General features: G+C 34.5%; 1 protein-coding gene across 1 annotated transcript in view; it reads right to left on the reverse strand.

Annotated features, from left to right (window-relative positions):
* LOC138138097 (calmodulin-like) overlaps nt 1-18,676 on the reverse strand; it is a 96,747-nt gene extending 78,071 nt beyond the window's left edge. Inside the window, exon 1 of the mRNA XM_069057847.1 lies at nt 18,552-18,676. Coding sequence (XP_068913948.1) covers nt 18,552-18,590 — 39 coding nt within the window. The 5' untranslated portion in view covers nt 18,591-18,676. The remainder of the gene's footprint in view (nt 1-18,551) is intronic.
* Between the last annotated feature and the right edge of the window lie 286 nt (nt 18,677-18,962).

The following is an 18,962-nucleotide window of genomic DNA, read 5'->3' on the forward strand; positions in this document are numbered from 1 at the left end:
TATCACTCGTCAAATACCCTGTATTACCAAACAGATGTGGCTCATTCCATTAATTATCTGAAATTATATTCTCCAAATTTATCAAAATCCGTTCACATAGGAGAAAATTCTCAAATTCTGACAGTGTCGAACAGAAAAATTTAGTAAAACTCGCACAATTCTAAATGAGTGTAATGGGTCTCATCGAGTTTTGAGTGAAAAATTAAAACGCAGTAGTTACGTCTGAATTAATAATAGCAATTTCAAAAAAGGAACACGAGAAAAATATTGCGGGAACCTAGCCCTAATTATAAAATAATTAGTGTCATCCTAATCTCTGATCAATAATTCAGTCAAAAGTTTTTACAATTGCACTCAATAAACGAAAAACGATTTTTATTGTCGGTCGGTGTATTTTTAGTTTTATGATGGAAAGTTGAAAAATACACGAAGAGAAAACTTTCTGCTTTTTCAGATAATACAACGTATTTTTACTCTTATCAATTCTTTTATTCTTGACTGCATAAAACACAAATCATATGGAAATATGTGTGATATTCTGAACTCGAAGGCCTTGCTGAAACTCGCAAAAAAGCAATTCTACGTCGTTTGCAGGTGAATTCTTGTAAAAAGAAATTAAGAATCTGCTCATACTTAACATACATTTCTATCCACACAAATTTCTATTTTATTATAAAACTCTAAATACAAAAAATGTCATTAAAATGCTTTAAACTGGTTCAGTTCGATGCTCATTGATTAATGTAAATTTTCTGACACAAATGTTTTCCGGCAGTTGCTTCGTAAATACATGCGAGCTATTTTAAAGCGATAAATTTCATAAAAATATGTTTAGGAACAATTTACTAAGTTTTGGGTCGACTGAACCTTCGCCATACAAAGACCTCTTTGAACTTTCAAAGTTCTAAGCTCCTGTCTAAATTGCACGTGTTTCAAAAAGAAAAACAACCGAGATAGGAAAGGAATTCCGAGACCGTAAAATCTAAATCTAAAAATGTGTGAAATAAGCCCTTTTATTTCCAACGAGTGTATTATTCTAAGAAGGAAATGAATATATTTAACGGCCCAGCTGTATCTAGCAAAGAAAAAAAAACAATTTTACTAAGTCAGCTGAAAAGATTTACATAATTGAAAAAAGCGTACCATTACAAGTTTAATTAATCATTCTTGCGAATATCGTATTGAAAAAACTCATAAGGCGAATACAAATCGCAATGTCATAATCAGGAGTAACATTGTCTTCGCAATACTGCCACTTAGCCGACAATAACTTAGTTAATAAGTCGAGAATAATACAGTTGTTCTAAGGAGCGTGCTTTTGCTATTGAAACATTGAAAATCTGATAATGCAATGCCATTACTGAGGGATTATGAAATTGTTAAGAAAATAATATGCCAACTACATCTTTATAAAAGAAAGTAATATTAGTTCTCTTGGGGAATTAAAATTGATATCAGTTTTAAATGCGTCCCTGTAATTAATATTTCAAACATTTTCACATTGTAAATTTTCAAATATACTTCTAAAAGTTCGAATTGTAAAGCTTGTGACGTTTGCAGTAAGAATTATAGGTACATATTAAGATACCGCCATTAAAGAATTTAATATAATTAAATTTTCGACCTAAAAGTAGGTATATTTGGTTGCCTATATTAAACTGCAAAATTTGTACGAAGTGTCTCTAAAACATAAGTATATCATAAGTTCTGTGGTATTCTGCGGTTCTATAATTTTATTATGTCGACGTCGAGCCGTTGAAGCCGTGAAATCAGATGTCAGCAGTCAAATGTCAAATTATTGATCAGTTGTGAGTTCGACGTTTTAGTTGTTTTACTTGTGATTTTCTTCGGTTTTTCTCATGGTTTTTCTATATTCTAATGATTTTTCGTCTTACAACACTTTTTATTAAAAACCGGTCATTAATGGACTTACATAACCTCTGTTTTTCTATTTGGGACCACAATAAAACGGCAAAAATCAAATACATTCCAATTCCACAGCACTCTTGATATACGTTCTTTTAGAGACATTTTGTATGATGTTAATGAAAAGGGACCGCTTCAGGTGGATTTTTAAAGAATTTTAAGTTCTCAATGAAACAAAGTTTGAAAAAGACATAATTACTAGTCGCAATAATAGGAATCTCTCAGGGCACGTTTTCGACTAATAACATGACTTTGTTAATAAAGATCAAAGCTGACGCGGCAAAGCCTAGCCTGAAGCTACATTATTCAACCTGTTTGAATATGACAAAGGCGCAACAAAAAATCAACAAATTTGTAGTAAAAAGTAGATCTATAATCATATTAATAAATGTACCCAGTAAAAAGAAATATTTAAAAGTGTAACATTCAAAAAGACATAAAGCAAATATCAGGTTACTAAACAAGTTTGTAAGTATTTTGACAGGTTGGTAATACTTTTAAAATGGTACTGTTTTGGCAACACTGATCAAGACACTGGCGTGCGCAACTCATCTTGACAATCATTGTTAATTCATTTTCTAAAATAATTAAACATTTCTAAAAATGGGTTTCACTACATATTTATTACAATCGCAAAGCAGATTTTTCTTTTTTTCAATTCATTCAATGAATTCACGTTTCCTCTTCTAAGCGCGCCGCCTATGTGTATTGTCAAAAAGAGAAATGATTGTGCATTTGATGGAAACCAAGTAACTAAACAAATTTTAATTTATACTGCTCAACTTTGTGTTTATGTTCGTTCTATCAATGAACAATTTACGAAGAACTTCTTGACATACGCCAGTTGATGAAAAGAAATAGGAATTGAGAACAATTGTACAGTGAAAGATTCTACAAAGCTTGGAAAAAGAATTGTGTAATTCTGTTGACAAATTATCTATAACGAAAAGTTTTTAAATATCACTACATCATTGCTCAAAAGCTTCTCTGCTCTACTCGTACAAGTTCTAAAGTTCTCTTCGGTGCTTAATTTAGTGATGCGACGTATGAGCAGTATTCGAGCAGGAACACTGAATTGCAGAAAGTTTAGTAAACTTTTCAGCAATGAGTCGGGAAACGGAACTCATCATAAACTATTGTCAGTTGTCGGAATGTTAGGTTGTCGAAATGTTTTGTACTTTAAAAGTAACTAAATATGTACCTACACGAAATTAGGTTGGTATTTTTTCTTTCATTCTTTTCTGTACAAATGTTGTAAGACTGGAAAATCTTGAAGAAGCAAGAATCCTCAAAATATCTTTTAATAAATTAATTTGATATGGAAGGACAATAACACTGTTTCTTGCTGCTTTTTCTTTCTGTTTCCTCACTGAATTTAAAATTACCCTAAAACAACACCGTATGATCGAATTGTTGTATCCTCTAGTAACAGTGACATCGATATTTCTGTGGCGGTCGTGAAAAAGTAGGTAAGTCGAAAATGTAAATTTTTCAGGGCAACGATTCAAAATTCCACATCATTCTTAAAATCCTGTAATTAAATAGAAACTTCTTTCTACCTGTACTGGCTTTCAATATAAGTAAATTTTAAACTGTGAAAATCTGAATTATTTAATTCCATGATTTATTATTAAGGTGTAAACATCGTTAACTCATTTTTGAAATTATTTGACTTACCTACTTTTTCACGACCGCCACAGATTTTACATCTGACAGTTTAAGGTTATATTAGTAATGCCATTTTAAAAAAGATAAAAATTCCAAAATGTTGAGCGAAATTCTTTTACGGATGGCAGTAAGTTCTTTATTTTCCAACCATTTATACCATTTCCAAAGTAACTTTCAACCAGTATTACACATTCTGTAAAAGTTAAGCGATTCTGTCAAAATTGTATAGGTTATGTTATTATCATCACTACCAACATAATTTTCAAAAATAATAGTAATAATGTCATAGCTTTCTAAAGGATAAAGTATTCAATCATACTTATGGTGGCACAAAGTAATTAAAAAACTATATATTTTTTGCTATAGTTCAAGCTCCGCCATCGTGACGTTATTATAATTAATGCAGGAATAATTTAAGCGAATTAATTACTTTATTGCGACAAGAATATATAAGTAGTAAAACAGCGTAATATTTTATACCGAAACATAATTTATAAATGGCGGTGGGATGTAGTTGTTTTAAGTTAATTGTCGCTGTGATTTACCGAGGTAACGGGGTTATTTCGTTGGAAAAATAAAAAATATCCCGTTGGGGTCTTAAAATCCAACCGGTTCTAATTATGTTTGAAGCGACCTTCGATCCCGATGGTTGTGTTCTTTGGCGACCTTTTGACATTTCTCGAAATTATACAAATGCACCAACAAAACTTTGAGAGTTGAGACATAAAAAAGTAGTAAAAATTCGTGTCATAAACAGATCTGTAACAAAGTGTAAAAGAAACTCATCGTAAAAATTACAACGGAGCTACTTTCGCGATGAATATAAGAAGCACAATAAACATTTTACGAGAACAAAGCGGTTGTAAGGCGACGTAAAAATGCAAAAACGGAAATAATTTCAAGTCTGAGGTAGGGCACTCGGGAAAATGCGATGCGACGACATCTGACCGCCCTCGAGTGGATTCCAGGACGTAATGGAGTCCTTACAAGGCTGGCGCGTTTATTAACTGTTAATTAACGCGACAGGATCGGATAAATTGCATTGTTGCGATCTAGATCCGGCGACATCTTGTACAAACAGAGTCGCAAACAGGCCTAAGCTCTCCTCGACAGAATATTAAATTTCGTACTCGATCAGATATGAATGAAAATTGCATGGAGAACGAATCGATCCGTCTTGTCTCATTCTGTTTATGAAGCCCCCTTCACATGAACAATGCACTCGGCGAACAATTTATATTGATGGACGGCCGACACGGAACCGTTTTTAATGGAAATGTGTAATTTAATTGGAATTGTTGGCGCGGCTGATGAGCTAATCCTTCATTTAATCGGACAATTTCGAGCGAAAAGCCGGCTTTTAATTAAGGAAAAAACCGGAGGGTGCTTCAGGTAAATTATGTACGGCAAATTGCGAATCCTGAGGGGAATCTTTCATTTTGGAGCGTCGCCAAGTGACAAAAAAACACACGGAACAGAGAAAATAAATGTCTAGTAGGTTGTAACGTGTGTTCGAAAAATTTGTGGTCAAGTAGTCTGGCGCTCGCTTTTGTTTCCGCAGTGGCGGAGCTTCACCAGCTGTCAAACATTTCTTGAAATTGGAAATCTAGTACGAAAGGATGGAAGTGGATGACGCGTCAGTACATATTTCAGAAACCGCTGAGTTAGAGAGATATTATAAAATAAACCGAAAACTTCAATTTGTCGTTCACAAATAAAAGTACGATCAAAATGAGGTTATGTATCTGAAGGATTTGTCAATTAAAAGACGACCTACGTTTAGGAAAAGAAAAATCGCAGCCTGACTTTTAGTTTATAACGCAAATCTAAAAATTAGTGTTAGCAGAGATTTTTTTTAAACTTCTGACAGATGTCAAATCGACAAAAATGTATTGTTGTTTGATTTGTAAAAAGAATTCTTTGAACCACTACAGTACTTCGTAACGGAAATTTTGTAAATGAAGAATGGAATTATCATTCCAAATCTTGCCTGCAAAAAGTTAGAGAACGCTTTGCAAATGTATCTCTTCTGCAAAACATGTTTTACTAGCCACTTGCTTACAGTGTAGCTCTGTTTAGAGAAAAGCTGGTTGCATACAAAATAATAATTGCGATGATCTCTAAAAACAAAAGACGAAATTAAAAAGTGTTTTCTTTTTTTTTGTAAAATATGTATAGAACTTGTAATTTAGTTTTAATATTACATATTACATTGTCAAAACACAAAATAGCAATAAATAATTTTTAATAAACGAAATGAAATTTTACTTCCTTCTTGGAATCGATCAGCAGGAAACAGTGAATACTGCGATGCATTTATATGGTGCAAACTTCCTTAGGTGAAATGTATAGGTATTTGCTTCTTTTGAATTCTGTGAGGGACGTCTAGTTGAATAGCGTTCTAATTGAAATCAAACTGGTCGAAACAGGTTGTGGATTCTATCAAAAGCAGCTGCCACAAACACTAAGAAGTGGTGTCAGGAGTGTGTCTCACAAAATACTTATAAATGTGGTCCATTATTATAAAATATTGCGGAATGAAAGTTGTTCAGTGTGAAATGGAAGAAATAAAAATTGGAACATTTAGAATTTTCAACAAACTTTATATTCAGTGCGGATGTATGCACTCATTTTTCTAGCGAAACAAACCAGTTAAGAATACTTATATGGACACGATGCATTCTTTCCAATCTAGAACTTGCACATATTTCCTTTTGCTAAAAACGAGTAGGTAAGTAGATCTGCAGACCACATTTCATAAACTATTATTTGTAGCCACCTGTAACTACTTTTAAGTTAAGGAAAAATTTAAAATAAATGTACTATTGCGGGCAAAAAAAGTGGGACATCAAATTTCTGTCAGTTTTGAAAAATTCGATGTAGTTCAAGCTTTATTGTCATTTTTTTTGACACTATTCCAGCTGACAGTTTAAAAATTTATTCTATACTTCTATTTTCCTTTTCCAAATGCTCTCTTCTTTTGATAAAGGTAGATTTTGATTGGAACTTTGCATTAAATAAATATTCACTACCTGCTTACTTACAATCATTCCCTACAACCTACAATACTTAATGACAACGTCAGTCAATTCAAAGTAGGGTTAGAATCAGGTAAGGATTATTTCACATTAAAAGTCAAGACAATGACATTGATGTCCCACTTTTTTTGCCCGCAATAGTACTCGTCATAAGTCAGCTTTTTTGAATTAAGTACATATAACATTTTAACAATTTCAATGTCGCCAACTTAAATATTCAGGGTATTAAAAAATACTATAAAATGTGTAATGTTGGTTGTATAACTTATGATTAGTTGAGTCAATGGAAATGCAATAAAAATTACTTGAAATGCATTTGTTTCTTGTCAATCCTGTGAACAACGACGAGTTGAATGGCATCATAACTGAAATACATAGTTCGAACTGGTCAAAATAGGTTGTACTATCATAGGCATCTGTCGTAGACACTAAGAAGTGGTGTCAGAACATTTCTCACAAAGGACTTGTATTTGTGGTGTATTATTACCATTGATTTAGGAACAAATTGGTAGCTAAACATGAAATCGAATTCAGTGACTAAACTTGGATTGTATTTTGAAGAACGTCTGATATTATCTGATATTACGAATTGCGCGTTTGATTTTGGTCGATGGAACATAAATAGGTACATAACACATAATTTAAGTCCCATTGCGAAAAGGCGAAACGAGTGTAAAGAGTGCTATTTTTTTCTATTTCGGCTTCATTAATTTAATTTTAAAAAATATAAAATAATTTATCTAGTGACTTTTATTTTAATAGAATTGGGTTGGTATTGATAAAGCAATGTCATTTCATTGAAAATTAAATTTCAAATTGTCTCCCAAATGTTGTTACAATAATGATCTACCCCCTTAATAGTTTATTGTGATCCCACAACATGGATTCAGGTTCAAATGACATCACATATTCAGTAATTACTAGAAACGGTGCTAAATAAAATTGATCATTGTGTAATTGTTCTCAGTGAAATGTTGATTGTGACATCGAAATAGAAAAAATCGTATTTTTGTTCGACTCTGTCAGAATTTGAGAATTTATGGTAAGATGTGAAAAGTTTGGACGATGTGCCTGATGTTTTCAAGAATTAATGAGGTAATCGTTTCGTTTGTCTTTGTTAAAAATAGAAAAAATCAAGATCCGATCTGTAATAAAATATCTCTGCAAAAAGGGTTAATCGGTGCAAAAAATCCATTAAGAGTGAAGTACACGTATTATTCAGGTAATCTGTACATCCATAGCAAATGGGTTCCCCGCCACTTGGGAATTGCTCCAGAGATGTTCAACTTGACGTAAAATCTTGTAAACATAGCACCGGACGTCCCAGTATTGTTATGAAACCAAATAAGTTTTATTTGGTCCACTTCTGATAACAACGTATATGTGGATAAATAATATGTACGAAAGTAATAGAATATTTGATGATAAACGATCTTCTTTATTGCACTCTGCGCGGACTTCGCCCTGAACGATCCACTGAGATCATTTCAATTAACTGAATTGATTCATAAATAATTTAATAGTAAAAGAGAGCAGATTAGATTATGTTGCTCTTAGCCCACAGGAAATTCTTCTTTCGGGTTCTGCGAGATTCCTAGCAATATTTTATCTAAAAAAATAGAAACCCAAAATTAAATACACATTTTCTTGGATTGCAAAAACACAATTAATTGTAACATTGTGTCTTTTAATGTAAGGACCAAAAAGAAATCACAAAATGCCAAGTCAGGACTATAAGCGCACGTTCTAATAATTTCACTCCTGGGACCTCCACAAAGTATACCTTGTTTCTTGCACAAAATGAGATGAAGAATTGGCGTAATGAAGAATCTCACCTTTAGGAGGCCGTAAACAAGAATTTTCAGACACTTTTGGGAGGCACATTGTTGTGCAATTGATTCCCGCGGTACATTTTATATTCAGGAAATGACCCGAGTATGGAATACACCCTTAATGTGGAATAACGGCATATCTGGGAGAGTGGTCAAGGGTTGTTTCTACAAATTTCAGTCAACATTCTCTCCTTTCACACATTCAAGGGTCAGTGTGCCCTTGTAAAACATTTCTTTGCAGCTGGGGCCGAAGTAAAGACATACGAGCGTTAATCAGTTACAGTTATTTATTAGTATTACTGGGTGATTTTTTTAATTTTCCACCTTGCCGGCAACGATTTTTTTGTTGGAAAAAGAAGTAATACAAAACTGCTTTTTGTGTTGTATTTTGGGTTGCCTAAGCTCATCCGATACTTCCGTGACAAGTTTTGACTTAACATAACCTCATTTCACTACTTGTTTTCTCGGTTATTAGATTTACCAAATCGTTTTTAAGACTACACTTTCGTTTGCGATCGAAGTGTTTTTCTTATCTCTTTATTTATTTTGATATAAAATTGTAAATTCGCGTATTTTGAACTTGTTCTAAACATATTCAGATAGAATAACTAAAAGTATTCACATTCTAAGAGCCATGATTGTGAGAAGTTTCCAACCCGTTTTTACGAGGAAAAGTTTCCGGCAAGTTGTTTGTGTTTTTTGTCATTCCACAATTAAAACTTTGGCGAATCCTACTCGTATTAAATCCACAAAAACGAGTGGAAAAAGTCCACACATTATCCACATTTTTCCAAGTCGCGATCGTTGATTTCGCATGAACGTCTCCGGAGCAATTTAAATAAAGCTGGAAGCGGCTTTCAAGTAATTCCGGACGACACATGCCACCGCTGGAACTCACAACCCCGCCATAAAAATGGCAAAGTTATCAAAGTAAATATAATCAAATTTTGGCATCCTCGTCCTAGTTCCCAGCCAACCCGTCTCCATCATAACGAATTCAACTCAGATATACCGAGTGTCTCGAACAAACCACTCCTCATCGTCATTTCAAAGGGCGTACTCCGCCCGGAATTACATCGTAATTCATCGCAGCGGAATGCCACCGCACGCTCCATTGTTTTGCGTGTAAATTATTCCGGAGGCGGCGGTAGCTCCGGAGTTTTAACGGAGCGAAACCATCGACTTCGTAATTATTGCATATTTTCAATTAAAGCGTAATTTCGTTGCGAAAATGGCCTTGACACCTTGCAAAAGCTCTCAACAGGATTACGTGTCGTGGTGCTTTTTAAAATTCGAAGGAGAGGCGTCCGTAATTATCGAGATAAAAAGTTTCAAACAGCGTTTATTAATTTTTTAGGGCGCGCTCGCCTAATTAGGTCAATTAAGAAAATTGCCGAAAAAGTTCAGCCGCTCGAATGCACTTTCAGGAAGCTTTTACCAGAGCTTTTAAAAATTCATCGAAAATTGTTGACACAATGGTTTAATGTTTATGTGGGGTGTTAAAGTGTGCAAGCCTGGCTGGACGATTCGACGGACCTCATTAAAAGCTCTAATTATTTTACAGTCCTGACCCTTGATATTACCGAAAATAGATTGATTTTCGCAGGGACAATAAAATTCTTAGTGGGAGGGCAAAAAATATCTGCCACTGAATAAGCCAGCAAGTAGACAAATCTGCAAAAGTTGATTAGTATTGATTTTTTATGGCAAATAAAGTAGGTAAGCGAAAATCACAAAAAAATTTAATGATGGTAACAGCGTGGTAATAAGAATATAATTAGATATGCGAGGGATAGAGTTATCATCAGACAAAAACAATAAAATGGAGTGGTCGCAGTAAAATTGTTACTATCGTGTAGAGGCTATAAAAAGTTCGGTTAAAAGGTCAAGGATAATACACAGTGCTGGTCGGTGCATAATAAAAATGACATATAGTGAATGCATTTGAAAATTTGCCAACGATAATCTCTAGGGTATTAAAAACAAATTTATTACTGTTGGTTTTTCGGATCTGTTGAAAATTTCCTGCACAACATTTAAGAAGAATTTGAAATATTTACTGTTGTGAAATATTTGGAAAATGCCAGGACAGTTTAAAACGCATACATTTATTTCTAGTACTTATTGTATTAAAGCTATTACAAAATCCATTTTGCGTGTTTGGAACAAACTAGTGCAATTTGCTTTTTCAAGGTTGGCATTTCTGATCTTGACATGACGAAAATGAAATGTCAAAATAAACGAATTTTAATTTAAGTAATACCAGTGGAACGACCCGTGCTTACGCACTAAAATCAATAAAATATTAAAATTTTACGCTCATTTTCGATATCTCTTTCTTCTTGGCTTCTGTGTTCCCGCCTACGTCTTTGTCGTTCTCTATTTTCTGCTCAAGTTCGTCTAAATTATCCATTATTGTAATATTTTTCTTATAAAATTAATGACAGGTTTTACTGTCAAAAGGGACGTATCATAGCAACACATTTTCGTGGGTACCGCCATATTCTGACACCTATTTGCATTATAGTATTAAAGATTAAAGATGACATTTGTTGCCAACCGCGACAAAATTCCCCAAATTTGAAAATTCTAAATTTTCACTTAAAAATGGCCTAAAAGATGCAAAGTTGAAAAAATAGTGAATGATACCTCGTTTATAAGGAATTTTGTAGCACTTATTCCTTCATAAATCTGTGCGTGCTACAAAATGCTTCTTATAAAACTTGTATCATAATATACTATTACTCTATTAATTATTCTCAGATGAAAATTGTAATTTCTAAAGTCCGCGCTTGAATCGAACACGATAGGAAAGTATTTGGGGATGTAATAAATCAAGGAGAACAACCATTGTCAAACTGGAAACAAGGAAATCGAGAAAATAAAATACGAATAGCAACTTTACATCCTTATTTTTATAGCTATCTTCGGCATTGCCTTTCATAAAAATACTTTTCATGTCATATACGTCAAATTGAACCAATAAAAATAGAAACTGAGATGGAATTCACTCTGTTCGGTTCAAAAATGAAAATTAATGGAGATACGGTTGAACTAACTGTCAATATCAATAATTCAGAAAATTCGAGAAAACAAGAGTCACATCTAGAGATTTAAATTTAAATAAATGGGGTTGAACTTGAAAATGAAAAATAAAACGACGTCATTTAGGACTTGTTAATGAAAAGTGTCAGTTTTCTACGGAAAAATTATGTTATTACGGTTCATAAATTATAAAATCGTTTAATGAAGAATCAGTTTGAAATTTGAGTTGAATCTAAACCACACATCTAAAATTGTGATCGATTAATTATTAAACTTGATCAATTTTCGATGAGGTTTTCTCGACTTCGACAAATTGGTCACGAGACAACTTCAGTTGCTGTCCTTTTCCTTTAATCTATTCAGCCTTGCAATTTTTATTCCTTCATAAAATAATCAAAGTGAACTTTGCTCAAATGACACCAAGTTTTCTTAAAGGAAAAGGAGATTACTATACCGGGTGGGGCATCGTATACGCGCACGCCAGAAATCGCGACTTCTAATTAAATAAAATTGGCGAAATTTTATATACCTGACTAATTATTGATAAGGTATATTTGAGAATTTTTTAAAAATTTTTTGTTAATAAATAAGGCCGAAACAGTTTTATTAGTTTTCTGAAATTAACTGTTAATTTACCTATAAAGTTTTTACACTAAATGAATCTGTATCTGCTAGCCCATCAAACCCTGGTGGCACAATTACAAATTTTGACTTGGTTAGCTAAATAATTCGCTTTTTTATTTAAACGTAAACCAGACGGGTGATTTACGGCACAGTGGTATAATTTCCCAACAAAGGTATAGCCGACCGTTTTAAACCTTTTTGCCATAAAATTGACAGTTTCCATTGTCACCTAAATTTACGACAGCACAAGTAGCAGGTCATAAATAAAAATGATTTTGAAAGTTGAAATATAAAACTGCGTTTAATTCAAAATCTAATTGGTATTTTTTTCCGTAGATTTCGTAAATAATTATAGGAAGTGAATCTGGGTAGGTTAGTATAAAAATCAGAATTTGACTTTTTGATTGAAATTTACATTTTAATTTTTTTTGGCTTTGTTTGTAAGTGAAAAATTATCAAAAAATTATGAAATGTACCTTACCAATAGCCAGGTAAGTCTGAAAAATTTCGACAATTTTATTTAATTAGAAGTCGCGATTTCTCGCGTGCGCGTATACGATGCCCCACCCGGTATTTAAACACCGTTCACGTTGTTTTGGTATAATGAGAGGCCATGATTTATTTTTTAACGTTGGACACACTGACTTATCAAAATGAACATAACATGTTGCTGAATTTACCGCGATGTCTGAGTATTCTTCTATTGGAAACTAGTAAAACTGACAACAATGCACTAGACATTGACGGTATTTATAACCTCAAACTTAGAAAAACATAACCTAATTCAAAACGTTTTACTACCAAATTAAATGCAAAATTTCCATGGCCTCCCATTAAGTACGCCAAAACAACATTTCAAAATTTTTAAAGAATAATTTTTAAAAGATATAAACTTTCATAGACCATCTGTTTTAAGAAATATGTGTCAAAGAGTTTCTTTTCGTGACAAGTTTCTAAATGAGAGGAAGTGTTGCAAGAAGGAACAATGCAACGGTTCGGGGGTAGAGAATTAATGTCCTGTCATAATCGGCCAGATTGCAGGATTTCAAGCCCGTTGAAAATTTATGAGGTTTGACCACTTCTCTGATTTGCCGGAATATACTCGGACATCCAGTCTTATCGAGAAATTTTGATAAATATTATCCAGCAGTAAATACATTTTCTAGAACTACTAAAAATACACAAAGGGGAAAACATTTTTTTTCGCTTGGACAACCGGTATAAAAACAGAATGTAAAAAACCTCAGTAAAGCGTAAGTTGTTTGGTAATAATACATTTTTGTGTAAATTGGAAATGAATTAATTCCAATCAAATTCTTTTACTCAATATTATCCTAATTCTGTAGGAAATATCTAGATTTCGATGTAATTTTAACAAACAATTTTACAAATTATTTTGGACGAAAATAAAATTTTTCTTCGACACTGTCAAAATTTAAGAATTTTCTCCCTATTTTGATAAATGTCACAACTTGTCAAAACGAAACGTCAAGTTAATTTTGAAGATTTTAGTCGAACAAAAAAACGTTGTATGCAACTCGTTCGTGTGTAAATTGGGCGTTTTTTGGCACTCGTGGCCCACCCATGCCCAAAAATGCCCAATTTACACACGAACGAGTTGAATAAACTACTATTTTAGCGAGTCAATGTCGAAGTTTTTTTTATAGCAGTCCATAAATTTTATTCAACAGTGAAGTGTAAAAAGATTTAAAAAAAACTGTGTCAAAGCAAAATTATGTTGATTTATTCCTCTCATAAACTTATTTTAATAGACAGCAATTTTGTTTATCAAATTATTTAAATTTATTTAGTACCCGCACGGGGTATAGTAACAAAACTGACTGAAAGATTTTTTAAAATGTGTTATGGGCATTAATTTCATTCAAAATTGTATTTTTTTATTACTTTATCTACCCTTGCTGTTAAAGTAGCACTTTCTCTACCCTTGCGGTTAAAATGCTACTTGACCTTTTGATTTGAATAGATAAAAGCACACTTAAACATCTGCTATAGAAAAAAAGAAATTGACAGTGTGAAAGTCACACCAGACATCTCACTTCTCACTAAAATAGTGTCGGACAGAGTTAAATAAAACCGAAATGGTCGTCACGAAAATTTTATAGTTGCCACGGTTCGCAATTTTCATCCACTCCAGTGCACTAGTTCCCAGAGAGATATAATCACATTTGCAAATTGCAAACGAACCTACAGTAATCATTTTCACTGTCGGTTGTTACGTAATAAATCCAAACAAAGGAAAAAACAGGAAAACTATGTAATAAATATGGAGAGATGAGGGACCGACAAAGCTTTTTTCCCAATTTAAAATCGGTTACGAGATGGTGGTTATATAAAAGTTTTACTGCTGCGAAAACTTTTCTAACAAACAAAGTAATATTTTCTCTAAATACATATAAAGTTTTCGTAAAGACAATGCCTAACATTTTTTCATCATTCCTACTGTAACTAAAGTTCATTCAAAAATCAGAAAACTACCACCTGTTGCTTTAGGTTGGTAAAATTTAAAAAACCCTAGGTAGTTATTTTTTCATAATATGTTGCTAACTATAAATTATGACATTTATTTGATCCAAAATAAAATTTAATTGCTTTGTATTTCATTTGTTTATTAATTCTTTTTATTTTTACTTAAATATTTGAGTAATTTAACATTTAATAAACACTTAACCTCAAAATTACAATTTTCACCAAATTTTACACTAGACAGCCTCACAGCATTGCCGATAATAATTATCGAGGAAAATGCGACGTTGGTGTTTTTTTGATTTTTGACTGGACTTTACTTTAAACAAAGCAATTTCTATACTCGTAAGTTGGTCATCTTTAGCTGAATTAAAAAACATGCAACAAACAACTTCCTAACCTTACTTTTTCGTATTCGTGTTCTCTAACGTATCAGTCATGCAATACATATTGCATATTATTATTTAAAACAAAATTCTCCGTGTAACATTTTTTGAAATTTATCTTTTGTAATTATAAAACCTTATTTAAAAATTATCATCTCCGCCATTGTTCCTCTTGACATTTCCAAGGCTGATCGCAATGAAATGGACGTCAGAAAAAGTTTGTTTAATCCCGACCTTAGGAGAAATCATCTGCCGTGTGCCCTTGTCTAGTGTTTTAGAGAAGTCCAACAGAACAAGCACAACATGCCTCCAAGGATATTATCGTATAAATTAAGGAACAATGTTAAAGTACCATAACCTTTCAGAAACTTTGATGGGAAGGAGTAGGTAATATTGTTGTCTGAAGCAAATTTGCGTTAAGCCTAATTAAAACTAGTTAAATTTGGATACAGTGAGTAGGATTCTGGTAGGAGTAAATTTTTAATCCATGCTTTAATTATTGCAGGACTTTACTATACCGTGTGATAAAATAAATTTCAAAGCAAGTCCTTTGGAGTGTCATTGGACACATGTATAATCTGTTTCAAAATCAAAAATCCACCACCTGTTGAATTACGTTGGCAGAAAAAAGAAATCCCTAGAATAAGTTTAATTTTTTTTTGTGTTGGCCCAACCTCCCACCAAAATTTGACACTGAACTGTTGAGTTTATTTACGTAACATAAAGTAATTATTATGCCCAAAAAGGTGGTAGCTTTTGAGTGAAATAATAAAAATATGAGAATAAAAAACACGATGAACTACGACCAAAACGACTGTCCAACAGTTGTTTTCATAACCCCACTTTTTTCTGACACTTGCAGAGACACTAAAAAACAAAAATTGGCGATGTTGTCGGTTGTATTTTCTAGGTAGAACGCAGTGTTGGTGGATTTTTGATTTTGAAACAGATTATAGGTATTTCAATCGAGCAAATGACATTCCAAAGCACTCTTGAAGCAAAAAAGTCAATCTTAGAGATTGCAAACAACGTTTGATGTTTTGAATAATCCTTTCTGTTGTCAAAAAAATCAATGAAAATTATCCTTTTGGATAAATAAAGTTCTCCTAAACACATAATTTTAGAGTTTCAGTGCCCAAAATTTAACTAAACTGAATTGATTCTTTTTATTTTTCAGTTGTTTGCAAATATTAAAATATGTATAGTCGGAACGTCATATAGTCCAATTTTTACCCTTTTGAGGTGACGTCACGATTTCCTTCCTCGCTTTCTCTTTATTGAAACGACAGAAACAGAAAAAAAAACAAAAAAAAAGGCACGTTTATTTATTGATGGTCACTTTGAGGTTATTTTATGCTCCTGTCAATTTGACAATTTTTAATTTCTTTCACTTATTACATTGATTACAAACATAACCTTTCGAAGCAATTGTCAACAAATTTGACACATTTATAGTTATTTTATTTATGATCAATTCAAATTTGTTTCTGATTCTAGCTCAAACATACGTAAAGTTACTAGATAATGACGTCATCGCGAAAGGGTAAAAATTGGACTGGATTGGGGTTGGCACTACCAGGAAAAGTAACTAGGCGCGCTTATAAAGTATCTATGGAATTTATGACAGATTTCTCACTGACGTACAGTTCAATCATAAATTTTAAGCGACCTTGAGTTTGACAATCCACATCTAAACGTTTTTGCAAGAAAACAAGGAAAAGTATCACAAAATTATTAAAGAAATAAGGGTTCTTGACTAACCCCGAAGACATAAAATGAAATGAATTTGTTACAAAGAGGACAACATTATTAAAAAATGAAAATGATATAAAGCGTTATCATTTTGCAGGGGAATAAAAATGTAAGCACAAGAGAAAATCAGGAACTGGACGATAAAAGCGTCCTTAGCAAGTAATATCTCATAAAAAGCGCCAGTTTTAAAAAACGTCGTAAAAATTACGTCACGAGCACACTTCGATGATGAACAGTAATAAACCGCCATGAAAGATTTAAAAGGGTCGTAAAGCCCGGAAAGAAACTCATCATAAAAATCGCCTAATTAAAATGCTTTTAAGGGAAAAATTAAAAAGTCCCCGCTGAAAGGTCAACACACATCCTTCCAATTTTAATCGCGGAAAAGCGAAAGGGCTTTGAGACTGCCGAACCCGGAAGCGTCGGGAGATAAACCGGCTACTTTCCAGGAACACACCCCGCATCGCCCATTAATCAACACAGTATCTGGGGTTCATAGAGTCGCACGATAAAAACCCAAGAGGGTGGATGGACCGTATCATCGAAATTTACGGTGACCGGAACCGGGTCACTTTTTATCGATTCCATCCGGCGGAATTACGTCTGGTCGCCGCCCCCTCGGAGAGCGGCGTCTCCGCCGGCATCACCTGGAACAATGAGACCGCCCGGCTCCGGGGCACCTGTTGCATCATCACTTGATTAATAGTGGCGCAAACATCGCGTACACTCTTGCCAATCGAAGAATTACGTCTGTTGCGGACTTCCGCTCGGGTAATTTCTCTCCCACGCCGCCTCCGATGGGGCTAATAGCTCGTCTAACAACCGGACGGAAATTCGCCGCCCCCAATCGATAGGCCGAGACATTTCATACGGGAAACGTCCGAGTTAATTTGGACCAGAGCCAAACGGCCTTAATCCGGATGTGAAAGCGAGAGCTGAACCCCGCAAAGTTGGAAAAATATTTGTTTACCAAATTCAATTTCGGGATAAGATGTTTGTATATTTAAAATTAGGGTGGACCCTCCGGAGGGTTCTAATTGAATCCGGGGGGGCGACCGCCACATTCTGACTTGCAAATGTGTCCCAGTTCCCACTTTTACGCATTATTATCGTTGCGAATTACGCCAACAATAACTTGAAACTAGCGGAGCTAGAACAATGGTTTTGTGATTAGTCTTTAGTGCCGGAAGGGTTGAAACTGTGGCCACAAACTTTCATCGATCCCCGAGGAAGAGTCCCCCTTTAAATAAATTGTGATGAATCATTTTTGAGTCGCACGCCACTGTAATTAATGAAGATGGAGAGGGTGTGAAGAAGCCGAAACTGGTCTTCGCCAATCTGTGCGAGTCGTTCTACCTCTCCTGAAATCACCATTCAGTCGAGCCCCGCCCCGCCGCCAATAAAAAAATTAACGTGTCTTCCCCTGATTGTCTTGCAAGGAGGGGGGAGGTCGTGGTGTAAAGACTGTTCAAGAAGTAATCGGGCAAGGGCGTAAAATGAAAGACGGTGACAAATATTGACTGAAGGGCTGAAACAACCAAGGGTTGTCTGAGGACAAAATCGGCCCTCTGGCGTTGTCTTTGTAATGAGATAGTGTTGGCGAAGTCGGCTGAAGGGGTGAGCCTTTTGGTAAAGCATCCCGTTAATTTTCTTCGCTCCGGATGACCATTAAAACATCGAAACATTTAAAGCTGAGGAGGCATAAACAATCTCGTGATGGCAAAAGCTGATGTGATTGTGATTTTCGAAAAAAAACTTTTTTTCAAAAAGAAGCGACATCCAACAGGAAACCTTACCCTTCGCATGACCCTCAAAGAAAACGACGAGGTCTTCATCGTGGCTAAAAATTGTTGCCCTTATTTAAGCAAGAGGGGTGGATGTGCCGCCAACAATCCGAACGAAGCAGTGCCACGCCGTAGACTGACTGGAGTTCACCCTCCAGCTGGCGTTAAAGCCCCGCGCACAGAACTAACCACCGAGTAGACCGCCCCCGCCCCTAATTACCCAAACTACAACACTTTTTTGTAACTTGTTGATCGCCGCCCCCGCCGGCGTGGGTCGACCTGGCGGCGAAATCGCGTTCAAGCTCGAGCGGGTGGGAACAGGGGCAGTTCATTCATAAAATAATCAGATTCGGCTCCACCGGAGCCGAACACATTCCATTTTCCGGTTCGCCGCCCCCTCTCGTAAATCACACCGACCGGCGA

This window comes from Tenebrio molitor, chromosome 9 (assembly GCF_963966145.1).
Source record: "Tenebrio molitor chromosome 9, icTenMoli1.1, whole genome shotgun sequence".
NCBI classification, from domain to species: domain Eukaryota; kingdom Metazoa; phylum Arthropoda; class Insecta; order Coleoptera; family Tenebrionidae; genus Tenebrio; species Tenebrio molitor.